Genomic DNA, 13,338 nt, shown 5'->3' on the forward strand with positions numbered 1-13,338 from the left:
TCATCTTTTGGTCTAGTTCTCTTATTCTTAGACTGCAGGATGCAAATGAAGGCATTTTGAGGCAAAACCTCTGCACCATTCTGATTAAGGCAAGGATGCAGATCCATCCCCTTCCTCTTCATCAGAATCTACACAGGCCTCTGTACTTGGGGTTTCTTGATGTGACTGGACTTACTATCCTGACTGTTGAAGGCAGACCAGATGGGGCCACTGTGGGAGAAAAATGACATCACACTTCCTAATCCTCCCGCTATGCCATGAGGGATTGGGTAGCATTATCCCTTGTGTTAAAGTGAGATACTGCTCATAGGACCATAAACTATCTGAGCTGTTGTCCTCAAACCCAGCAGGGAACAGGAGCTGGACTCCAACCCCAAGGGCAGCAGCAGGACGTGAGCAGGGCTCTCAAGCCCTTTATTACTTAACTTTTCTGAGTCTCAGTTTTTTCATACCTATGTGTATCCTATGACCAACCTGTTCTCACCCTTGGCTATTTTATTTCCCCTATTTTATTTTATTTTTATTTCTTATTTTTTTCTTTTTGGTGGGGAGAGGGGCTCAGGGGATAGGGTCTTGCTCTATTGCCCAGGCTGGAGTACAGTGGCATGATCATAGCTCACTGTAGCTTCCTGGGCTCAAGCAATCCTCCTACCTTGGCCTCCCTAGTAGCTAGGACTATGGGTGTGCATCACCACACCTGGCTAATTTTCAAAATTTTTTTGTAGAGAAAAGGTCTCACTGTGTGTGTTGCGCAGGCTAGTTTCGAACCTGTGGCCTCAAGTGATCCTCCCACCTCAGCCTCCTAAAGTGCTGGAATTTACAGGCACTTTAGGAGGCTGAGGCAGTGCCACCACACCTGGCCATTTCCACTATTTTATACAGATATGAAATAGGAAATGAAAATCTAAATAAAAAATGACTGGGAAAAAGAGCAGTACATATAATGAGTATAGTGCAAATAAATGTACTGGCAGAATTTGATCTCACAGATAAATTGAAATAAGGTTAGGGAAGTGAATGCAATTGTTGAATGTGGTGAATCAGATGTCATGCTGTATTTCTAGCCAGCACATCCTATTTCCTAGGAAAATGACACTCACCTTTGTTCCCCACTGTTTTTGCCTTTAGCTGTATCAGCAGTGCCTGGGCCTGGGCCTCAGAGGGAATGAAATCCACAGCGGACCTGCATCAGTGAGTTCTCCCACCCTGGCCTTTCTCCAACTCTAAAGGGAGCCATAAATATTTAAAGTGGGTGTGCTACAAATATTCCACTTCCAACTTGCACTGAATTGATGTGCCAGAACACACTACTTTGTTTCCCCAGAAAGTAATTTGGAAAGTAGATATAAACCCTGATATTATGCTTCTGTGTCTTTTATGTTTTATTTCCAGAAAACTTGGCAAAGCAATTGAATTGGAAGCAATAAAACCGACTTATCAAGTCCTAAATGTACAAGAGAAGAAGAGAAAATCAGTGAGTCCAAACCTTTCTTTACTTTTCCTATTTAAAGCAAGATTCCTGTGTTTAGCCCAAAAAGGAAAAGGTGATCTGAATGTGGTACCAGGTTTCAGGAATTTATCCTAAAAATAAAATAAATACTTGTATTTATTTTAAAATAAATGAATAATAAAAAACACAAATCCAAGATTTATGTACAAGGATGTTTGTTAAAGCATTGCTTATAATAGTGAAAAACTGGAAACTACTGAATCATTCAAAATAAATTGTGATAAATTCAAGCAATAGAATAATTTGCAACCATTCAAAATCTTATTGTAGAAGAATTTAATCACATGGGGATTTTTTTCACAGTATACTGTTAAATAAAGCAGAACCAAAAAGTCTAATTTATACAATCTCAACTTCATAAAATGAATATGTATATATTACATATGTATAGAGAAAACTGGCAGAAGCTTCTCAAAATGTTAATGAGTGATCTTTAGATGGTGAAATTGGAGGTTTTTATTTCATTGTTATACTTTTTTTGCATTTTTAAAACAATTTTATCATTCTATTTGTAAATAAGAGAATGATAAGCACAATTTTTACAAAGATGTTTTCTAGCTTATTAGCTTGGTATTATGTAAAGGTAATAATGGGTACAATCCTCAAATATCCTAAAAATTACAGAAAAATAATTCAACAATCCTTTCAGGGGCACCTGGTCCTCTGATAGCAGATCCTCTACTCTTTCTCTGTGCCTTTCCTTCTAGAACAGTTTTTCTTTCTTTCTTTCCCTCCCTCCCTCCCTTTCTTCCTCCCTCCCTCTCTCCCTCCCTTCCTTCCTTCCTTCTCTTTCTTTTTTTTTTCTCTCTCTCCCTTTCTTTCTTTTCCTTTCTTTTTTTGACGGAGTTTTGCTCTTGTTGCCCAGGCTCGAGTGCAATGGCATCATCTCGGCTCACTGCAACCTCCACCTCCCGGGTTCAAGCGATTTGCCTGCCTCAACCTCCCGAGTAGCTGACATTACAGGCGCCTGCCACCATGCCTGGCTAATTTTTGTATTTTTAGTAGAGACCAGGTATCACCATGTTGGTCAGGCTTGTCTACAACTCCAGACCTCAGGTGATCCGCCCATCTCGACCTCCCAAAGTGCTGGCATTACAGGTGTCAGCCACTGCCCTTGGCCTAGAATAGTTACATTTGTGTTCCTTTTTCTTTTTCTTTGTGTATTATTCAGTAGTTAAGCACTTTATACTGTACTTCTAGGCAACATAATTGGGTGTTTAATAAACACTGCTTGGCTTTCATAGGGTTGGGGTTATGGTCACTGTTTGTTTCAGGACCAGGTGCAGGTAAGATATTTGTAAGCTGTGGTAGGTGGTCCCTGTGAAGGGAAGGGGTGGTGGTTAAGGGGGAGTTTCAAGGGAATACAGTCAGATAAAGCACATCCTCAGGGGCAAGTCAGAAGGATGAGGAGAGGTATGAAAGTTCTGATGGAAGAGAAATGATTTTTAAAAATTTTATTCAAACTCATTAAGCTGAGTCAGGAAGTGGAATTGATGTTTGTATGTACATAGGTATATTTTACCAGAAAAGATGCTCTATTCAGTTTCGGGTGATAGACAGAACTTGATGGGAATTACTAGCAAGCAATATAACCTGCCTTAGCATGCCAACTTAATAAAAACCAATTCATTTTTGGTCTATATTTCATTGATTACAAAGTATTTTTCACACTGCATAATATAAGTCATTAGCATTTCTTTAATATTTACCATAAATGAGGCACAGTCCTGTGATAATTGATCACAGTGCTTTACTTAATGGATGTCATGAGCACCCCCAAACTACTGGTCCTGTTTTTCTTCTTTTCTGCATTGCCCCTCTCCGCTGCACTCCACCATCCCACTCTACTCTCACAAAAGATTAGATTTTATTTTCTAAAGTGAACTTGTTCCACATTCCAGCCACATACATGAAATCAAAAGTGGCATAGTACATAAAATATTTTCATTGTGTCTGTTACAATGAACCATATACTCTAAATTTAACCAACTGGAAACAAATAAAAGTGTAGCATTCGCTAGATCTCAGAGTGGTTGAATAATGGCTGATTGCTGGGTCTGTGTTCCGGGGAAAAATGTTCTGCTGTAACTTCCATCAGATCTCCCTGGGAAGTTGTCTAGATCATTTTCATCATTATTATTACTGTCTCTTTGGCTATTTAAAAGCAAGGGAAAAAGTTAATTATGATTAAGAGTTCAATATCTTTGAAATTACAGCAATATTCACTTCAGGGGCAATGGAGACACATAGTAAAATTGGCACTGTTAGGACTGTTACCAGTTGAGGTTGAGGTTTTTGCAGCATGGATTGACATGGAAGATGATGTGATGGGACTAGCAACAATATCAGCTCATGCAAGGGCCTCTTGCACATAACTGCACATGTTTGCATGCTTTTTACATTCTTTTTTTTTTTTTTTTGAGACGGAGTCTCGCTCTGTCGCCCAGGCTGGAGTGCAGTGGCCGGATCTCAGCTCACTGCAAGCCCCGCCTCCCGGGTTCCCGCCATTCTCCTGCCTCAGCCTCCCGAGTAGCTGGGACTACAGGCGCCGCCACCTCGCCCGGCTAATTTTTTGTATTTTTAGTAGAGACGGGGTTTCACCGTGTTAGCCAGGATGGTCTCGATCTCCTGACCTCGTGATCCGCCCGTCTCGGCCTCCCAAAGTGCTGGGATTACAGGCTTGAGCCACCGCGCCCGGCCAACTTTTTACATTCTTATAGATTAGAAATAATTATTTTACTAAGTCCTGTTACTTGACACAGGGATAAGATAATTTGTCTAATATGTCCATTGTAGGATCTTGAAATTCCCATGAATTGTAATAGTGATTGATAAGCTAGTATTGTGACTGTCTTAGTTCAGGCTGCTCTAACAAAATACCATAAACTGGATAGCTTATAAATAATAGGAATTTGTTTCTTACAGTTCTGGAGGCTGGGAAGTCCCAGATCAAGGCACATTAGCTGTCTGATGAGGGCCCACTTCCTGGTTCATCAGTGGCTATTTACTCACTGTAACCTCAGATGGCAGAAGTGGCTAGGCAACTCTCGGAGTCTCTTTTATAAGGGCACCAATCTCATTCATGGGGGCTCCACCTTCATGACCTAATCATCTCTCAAAGACTCCACCTCCAAATACCATCACTTTGAGGGAATAGGTTTCAATCTATAAATTTTAGGGGTACAAATATTTAGTCTATTGCAGTGACTAAGAAGAAAGCAAAGCTTTGTTTCCTTTTTCCTTCTTCAATAGCTTGACAATGAAGTTGAAAAGACAGCAAATCTTGTCATTAGCAACTGGAATCAGCAAATTAAGGCAAGTATCCACAGATATCATTTGTGTAAACTCAGTTTTTAGAATTGAAGTGTTTTGCTTTCATACAAATGTGATGACATGTTCTAGCATTAGTACTTCTAAGTGCTAACTGAAGAGAAAAATGTTTCCTTACCTGAGTTGTTACATAGATATATTTTTCACCAAACCAATGGAAGTGCATGGCTCTAAATATGATTATTTAGCACTTATTATGTGCTTAGTGCTATACATTTATGTATGTAATCATCACAACAACCCAATGTCATATGTCATTGTGCATTGCCCCATTTTACAGATTGGGCAATGGAGATAGAGAGAGTTGAAGTAATTTTCCCAAGGTTACAGAGCTGGTTAATGGTTGAACCAATGGTTGTCACAAGTTGGGTTCCAGGGTCACTGCTCTTAATCATTACATTATGCTGACTGCCATTCTGTATAATATGTAACTTACAGCAAATGATAAACACCACCTGGGTTTTGTTTTTTTCATTTGTAGAAAGGTGTTAGTGATATGTACATCACTAGTGAAAGTGGCCCAGTGAGGGGTGGGTAGTGATATGTAAAAGGGGATGCATATATCAATTGCATGAGTATGTGGGGTCCACTTTTTGTGCACAGCACTATTCTAAGACAAATTTTTTTTTCAAGTAATTTAAAATTTAGTTGGCTAGATGACATATGTGCAGGAAATAGGGAGTACATTCTAAGGAGAGGAATTACGATCTGATGTGGGAAGCTAGAGCATATCAGTATGAGTTCTGTAGCAGAGAAAGTAACAGATGGGATCCATATGCACAGAAGATTATTCTAGAACAATGTAGTATAGGAGGAATTCATTTCAGGTAGAAAGGACTAGCAGTAAATCTGCTAACAAGACTCAATGAACCCCTCTGAGAAGACCTGTTCTGTAAGTGTTGAAATCCTTTTTCGTCTCCAAAGCGTTAGTGCCCACAGAGAACCTTTACAAGTAAACAGCCACTGATGCCAAATAACTAGAGATAGATGCCCTCAGAAACAGGCAAATTTGGTGTGACTTCCAAAGCTTCTGCCAAAACTGAGGACTGACTCCATAAGACCAAGGACATTAATAAAAGGTGTTTGATATAAGTGAATTTCTATGTCCATAGTAGTTACAATGGTAAAAGGATGCTCATGAGAATCACTTTTATAGTAAATCCCAGCAACAGTGTCCAGTCATTTGTTTTCAGTTTTGCCATGGATTTTATGAGTTTTCTTTAAAAGGAATTGTTTTTTATTTTTTTAAAGAACTAGAGACAGGGTCTTGCTATGTTGCCCAGGCAGATCCCGAACTCCTGGGCACAAAGGATCTGCCCACCTTGGCTTCCCAAAGTGTAGGGATTACAGGCATGAGCCACTACACCTGGCCTTTAAAAGGATTTGTTTTTAAAAATCCATTTTCTTTAAATATTCAGCTTTCACAGGAATTCAGTACAATGAATCAAAAGCCAGAAATAATGCTGAGAGGCTGCAATTGCTCCCAAGAAAAAACATCTTTTATCATTTCCCAGTTTCTATCAAGTCATTTTTCTAAATAAAAGATTTCATTTTTTTTTTTTTTGAAGAGTGACAGAGAAATTAGAGAACATAAAATTCTTGGGCTATAATAAATTTCTCCCTTGAAGTTACAATTCAAGGGATTCAGCATGTCAGTAATGAAGTACAGTCTATTTAGGAGACTCTAATGAAAAGCCTTAAAGGACCAAATATTCATGCCTCACAATCTTATTTCCCAGCAGGCATGTGGCTGACAAGAGGTGGAGAAAGAGGGCCATGAGCTTATTTCTTTAATTTTCCTTTGCAGAGGTTTCTCACATTTAGAGGGAGGCAGAAGGCGTTGCCTCTGATTCCCAAGCTAAAAAGCCAAGGAAGCGAGACCTCCCCTTTACTATCTGGTTTGACAGTCCTTGCAACCTCGAGGCAAAAAGCCAAAGTCTTTCAATCAGCCTACTTCCTGAACAGGCTAAATCCAACTTAAACCAAATTCTGTTTGCATAATTTATCTCTGGAGCATCATCTTCAGCTAAATTCAACTAGGTAGACTAGGAAATTATCCCCTAAATCCTAACCTGCTCCAAGGGGTCAGCATGAACAGGGTAGGGAGACTCTGAGTGCTCCTTCCTTCCCCACTTCTTTCTACTTCTCCAACTCCAGCAAGTGCAGGGCGTTTCACAAGATGCCAGGCAAATGCCCAGCTCTCAGGCTTGGCCATCAGGAAGCAAATTGCAACTCTTGCCACACGTTTTAAGATAACATCTTAAAACAACCTCAATTGTAGCCTAGGTTGATGTAAAGAATGATGCAGGCAGTCTTCAGTGTTTGTTGTGATTTCTTCTGTGGTAAAGCGATTATGCTCACTAGAACATTATTTTGGAAGTTTGCAGGCCTTCGATGATTTAGCAAAATTCAAAACCCTCTTGAGGGTACCCAATATAATGAAAAAATATGCAGGAGTTCTCAGGACAAAGTGTTAGCTGCTCTGATGTTTTAGGTACATTTTGAAGTGAGGATGGGAATGAAGAACTAAAAGTATGCATTTTTGTTGCAGCCTTTGGAGGATTCTAGGATACATAATCGTTAAAGCTAGCACATGAATGTGCTTTGTTCCAAAAGAGAAGAGTCTTCTCTTGGCATCAGCCTCTGCTCCTCTTTTTGTTGTTTGTATGTTTCTCACTGTAGGCCAAGAAGAAATTAATGGTTAATACCAAGAAACATGAAGCACTTTTCCAGCTTGTAGAAAGCTCCAAGCAATCTACGACTGAGAAGGAGAGGCGGAAGGTAAGCTGTCATGGCTGGCTGAGTGCATGTGCCATAGAGATGGATGGGCTTGCTGCCCTTAGCTACAAACACAAGAGAATGGGTTGATTCCTCCTTCTCTGTGGGATCCCTGCAGAGATGTAGCTTGACAGAGCATAAAAGGGGATTCCAAATCATTCCTTGTGCGCACGCGCGCACACGCACACAACACACACACACATTTTAAACTTTATTTTAATTTTTTTAAATAGAAGGGATCTCACTGTGCTGCCCAGGCTGGCATCAAAGTCCTAGGCTCAAGGGATCCTCCCACCTCAGCCTCTCAAGTAGCTGGGACTACAGAAGCATGCTACTTTGCCTGGACCACATGTATTCTTTAAAAATATTGACAGATGACAAATGAGACCAATGATGCCCAGATTTTTTGAAAGGAAACTCTATTAATATTATCTTTAAAAAACCTCTCAGCTAATACCCCAAATAAGTTAAAAAAATACTTTATATATGTTGTTTGTTACATATAGTACTATATGTATTATGTTAATATGTTATGAACATTATGAAGCATAAAAGTAGAAATGTTTCCAGGATGAGATAAAGATGAAATAATGTTTGAAATGATTAGCAACCATGATGTCTTTAGATAATCATTAAGTAATGTTTTCAGGAAAAATATATACTTGGAGCAAGGTTCAGCCTTAACCATAGTAAGTTTAAATGCATATTTCTAATAGTCTTCTTGATAATTTTTTTTTTCTTGAGACAGAGTCTCACTCTGTGGCCCAGACTGGAGGGCAGTGGTGCAGTCTTGGATCACTGCGTCCTCCGACTCCAGGCTTCAAGAGATTGTCCCACCCCAACCTCTGGAGTAGCTGGGACTATAGGTGTGCACCACCAGGCTCAGCTAATTTCTTTTTCTTTTTCTTTTTCTTTTTTTGCATTTTTAGTTTAGGCAAGGTGTCAACATGTTGGCCAGGCTGGTCTCGAGCTCCTGACCTCAAGTGATCTGCCTGCCTCAGCCTCTCAAAGTGCTGGGATTATAGGCATGAGCCACCACCCCTGGCCAGCCTTCTCAATAATTTTTTATTTGTTCATCAAAATTTTTGTCAGATCTCATTTCACTGTTTGCCCTTTCACGTGGGTAGTAACACACTCACAACCAGGAGAAGTGGCAGCGTCAGCTCGGACATTTTGCTGTGGATTCTTTGTGATTAAATTGTTAGTGGAACATCAATCTACAGGTTCTTGGCAGAAATCTTCTAAGATATTTGTGCATTTTGTTTATGCTAACCTAACTGCAGCCAGATAATGTCTGTAAAACTACATGGCCCAGGTATATGTCAATGGCTACATGTCCCAGATGCTGGAAGGGAAAACATAGTGAGGGCCTATGGCAGCTTTTCAGGTTGCAGAATCCCCACCCTCCTCCCAGGCCATATCAGAATCCACAACTGTCCATGTGTGAGTACCAGCGTAGACTCATGTATTAAGTAAGAGTAAGCTTGACCACTAAGTTTTCAGGCAAAATGAACACAAATAATATTGGGGTACAGGAATAAAATAAAGATTTTCTGCTTACACCCCAACAGATTATCTTGCACACCTCTTGTGGTATGTGCCCCAGATTGAAAACCTTTGAAATAGTCAATATCTTCTATAAAAGATGAGTCCCTACTAAGGAAATGCAGCCAGCACCACTGCAAACCCCTCAAAAGGAAAACTGTCATCGCAAGTAGCTCTTTAATCTGAAGAAATATCCATTGAATAACTTAAATTCATCATTAGCAAGATTATGCAAGAGTCTTATTTCTTTCCATGTCAGTCTTCACAGTTGGAAATGATCATAACAAGTATTGAATAATGAGGCAGCTTCCGAGGAGGTGAACCCACAGTCTGTTAAAATACTCAGTGCCAGGACCTGCCTAGGCATTCTGAGTGCTCATTAGAAGCTATTCTTAATTGATGTCATGCAATAATAAAGAAAAAAGCATGGCAGCTAAGTGGTGAATTTCCTCTTCCTACCCTCATTAGCAGCTTCCCTGGGAAGTAAAGGTCCACAGTGCTCTCTCCTTCCTCCAGCTGGTAACCATAACCTTGGTTGTTACTCTGTCACCCACCCATGCCATCTTCCCTGCTTAATCGGGCAGCTTTTGTTAATCCTGAAGCTGAACACCCAAGAGGGGGGCATTCATTTTCTCATCTCACACAGAAGCGCTCATGATCACCTGAGCTGATGCTCTGTGCTGCTCAGCAAATTCTTCCTCGTTTCCTGCCCAGGAGTCTTGATTCTCTCACCAGAAGCTGATCTAAACCTCCGTTCTCCTCACACCTCCATCCACGCACTCCTGGCACAGTATCTTGCCTCCTACCTCACAGAGTAAATAGAAGTCAGCACAGCCACCTGCCTACTGAAGTAATAGCATTTACATATCTGCAATGGAGAGGCCAGTTCTCCATCCTGTGCTCTAATCTCATCCCCTCCTGCCTCCCAGAGGCCCTCTCTTGATTATCCCATATTTCCCATATCTTGGACAGCCCTCTCCTTAATGATTCCTTCCCACCAGGCTTCTATAACTCCCCCTGTCTTATAGTCTGTTCAGGCTGCTATAACCAAATTCCATAGATGGGGGTGGCTTCAACAACAGACATTCTGGAAGTGTAGGTGGAACCCTCATGACCTAATTTGGTGGGAAGGCACAAAGTCTATTGCACCTTCTCCCCATCTTACAAGAGTAAAAGAAAGTTGCAGGGACACTTATTTATGGGGTCTTCCGTTCCTCTCCAGATATTGTCATGTCTCCTTTTTACAATACATCTTAGTGAAAGGGGTGTCTGCTCTGTCTCCACTTCCTCATCTTCTGTTCACTCTTCAAATCACCCTAATCAAGCTTTCCCCATCTTTCCACTAAGAGTGTTCTTGCCATTGAAAACAACGTCTTCTCACTGCTAAAGCTAACAGGTACTTTCCAAGTCTTACCTTAGTTCACTTCTCGGAAGTATTAAGCATTGTTTACTTCCCCTTTGTAGAAACATTCTCCTCTTTTGACTTTAGTAACAACTCATGCTTTTGTTTTCCTCTTCCTTTCTGTAAATTTTAAATTAGATTCTTTATGGGCTTCCTTTTTTGGCCTGATCTTTATATATTGCAGTTTCTGAAGATTTCTCTTCTGGGCCTCACTCTGTTCTCTTCACCATTGTCTCTCCAGTGTCTGATACAGTACTCTTGATATCAGGTACTCAATAAATAATACATACTCAATAAGTATATTCTCAAGGCTTCAACTACAGTATCTATGCTGGCAATACCCAAATTTGTATCTCTAGCCCAAACCAGTCTGTAAACTGCTTTCTGACACCTCAAACTAATATCCAAAATCCAACCATCACTTCTCTCTACCAAAGATAATCTTTATTTCTGTGTTTTCTGTGTCTTTGAATATCATCACCCACTATATCCTCCCAATTCTAACTCAAACCAGATACTTCAGTGGCACAATCTTGGCTCACTGCCACCTCCACCTTCCAGTTTCAAGCAATCCTCCTGCCTCAGCCTCCCAAATAGCTGGGAGTACAGGCGTGCAGCACCATATCTGGCTAATTTTTGTATTTTTCGTAGAGATGGAGTTTTGCCATATTGGCCAGGCTGTTCTCAAACTCCTGACCGCAAGTGATCTGCCCGCCTTGGCCTCCCAAAGTGCTGGGATTACAGGTGTGAACCACCGCACTCAGCCAGGAAAAACTCTTTCACGTGGCCTGTAAGACCCTTCCTGACTTGAACCTTGCCAATCTCTTCAACATCACCTCTCCCCATTCTCCATCGTAAACTGCGTGGTCCAACTTCACCAAAAAATATTTTTTTTCTGTATCCTGCCATGCTATTTTGCCTCACCAACTCCTACTTTCATTTTAGTTTTATTCATATGGAGATCAATTTTTTGAGCACCTACTATGCGCCAAGTTATAGCTGAAATGTCATTTTAATTTCAAGGCTAGTTTAGATGCCTCTCTTGATGTCCTTCCTGGTGGTACCTACATAATTCTATCAGCACACAAGATGGTAATGGTCTGTGGGTCCCTGACTAGAGAGGGAGCCTATCTTGTTCCATTTTCTATTCCCAAAGCCTTGCACATGACACACAGAAGGCCCTCAATGTCTGGTGAACAAATGAATGTGATGTTTGTTCCAAGAGCAAAAAAAAGGAAGGAAAGGAAAATAAGTCAATCTTTGACAAATTTTAGTAAAGGTTTCTGAGAAGTTCCTTAAGTAAGAATACAGGAGTCTATAGCCGGCCACAGTGGCTCAGGCCTATAATGCCAGCACTTTGGGAGGTTGAGGTGGGCAGATTATCTGAGGTCAGTAATTCAAGACCAGCCTGGCCAAGATGGTGAAACCCTGGGCATGGTGGCACATGCCTGTAATCCCAGCTACTCGGGAGGCTGAGGCAGGTGAATCGCTTAAACCTGGGAGGTGGAGGTTGTAGTGAGCTGAGATCGCACCACTGCACTCCAGCCTGGCCGACTGAGTGAGACTCCATCTTAAATATATATATATATATATGTATATATGAGTATACATTCTTCTTTCACATATATACTTGGAACTATCTGCTATAAATTTGCTGAGCAGAAAATTCTAGTCCACAACTCTATAGTGCAGGCTGATGAATATTAATGGTAATCTCAAAAGCAACTCAGTTCTCATTCCTGGAGTGCTGAGCATTCTCAGTAAGAATCTGAGGACAATGATTTAGCAGAGTATAAAGATGACTCTCTGAGTCCTTGCATTGAACTGTTGCTAGGTTAATGTTCACAAGCTTGCATTTCTACAGACAGATGTGGTTAATTCAACTTGATACCAAACCAGATACATCTTGTGTAGGTCATATATCAGAGCTGGGGGACAGCTGTATAGCCCACATATCAATTGGAATAAAAAAAGTGAACAGTATTAATATTCAACATTTTGGATGAATGTTTTTCATGATTGTAAGGTTAGTCAACATGTCCTTAAATAGAGAGGGTCCATTTTAACAGCCTTTGTCTCTGTCCTTGAAACTCCTAAACTACTAAATCAGGGGGGTCTTTGATGTTTTTTAAAGAATGGTTTGAAGACCATTTGCATCAGAACCATCAGAGGAGATATAGTCAAAATTCAGATTTTCTAATCCCACTACAGATGTATGAAATAAGTATTGCTATTTGTAGAATTCTGGAATTTGCAGTTTTTACAAGCATTTCAGGTCATTTCTAAATAGAGTAAAATTGGAGAATTGGCTGGGTGCGATGGCCCACATTCATAATCCTAAAACTTTGGGAGGCTGAGGTAGATAGATTGCTTGAGCAGAGGAGTTGGAGACCAGACTGGGCAACATGGTGAAACCCCACCACTGCAAAAAAATACAAAACTTAGCCAGGTGTGGTGGTGCATGCCTGTGGTCCCAGCTACTTGGGAGGCTGAGATGGGAGCATTGCTTGAACCCAGGACAGGGAGGTTGGAGTGAGCCAGTGAGCCATGATTGTAACTCCAGCCTGGATGACAGAGCCAGACCCTGTTTCCAAAAAAAAGAAAAAGAAAAAGGAAAAAGAAAGATATTGAATGCTTTAAAAATATATCTATAAAGTTGGAGAATAATTCATGCAATCCAACTTCTTTGTTTCTCAGAAACATGAAATTACTTGTCTGGGTATTTTAAGAATCAGTTTCAGCTACCCTGGCCCAGGGAGTTTTGTATTACTGT

At 40.6% G+C, this 13,338-nt stretch overlaps 1 protein-coding gene across 6 annotated transcripts in view; it reads left to right on the top strand.

Annotated features, from left to right (window-relative positions):
- The window catches only part of NOSTRIN (nitric oxide synthase trafficking), a 65,083-nt gene that overhangs the window by 28,107 nt on the left and 23,638 nt on the right, over positions 1-13,338 (top strand). For all 6 annotated transcript variants that reach the window (XM_026454160.1, XM_026454163.1, XM_026454162.1 and 3 more), the window contains 4 exons: positions 1,129-1,191; positions 1,393-1,474; positions 4,763-4,825; positions 7,523-7,621. In XM_026454160.1, coding sequence (XP_026309945.1) covers positions 1,129-1,191; positions 1,393-1,474; positions 4,763-4,825; positions 7,523-7,621 — 307 coding nt within the window. The remainder of the gene's footprint in view (positions 1-1,128; positions 1,192-1,392; positions 1,475-4,762; positions 4,826-7,522; positions 7,622-13,338) is intronic.

This window comes from Piliocolobus tephrosceles, chromosome 11 (assembly GCF_002776525.5).
Source record: "Piliocolobus tephrosceles isolate RC106 chromosome 11, ASM277652v3, whole genome shotgun sequence".
Taxonomy (NCBI): Eukaryota; Metazoa; Chordata; class Mammalia; order Primates; family Cercopithecidae; genus Piliocolobus; species Piliocolobus tephrosceles.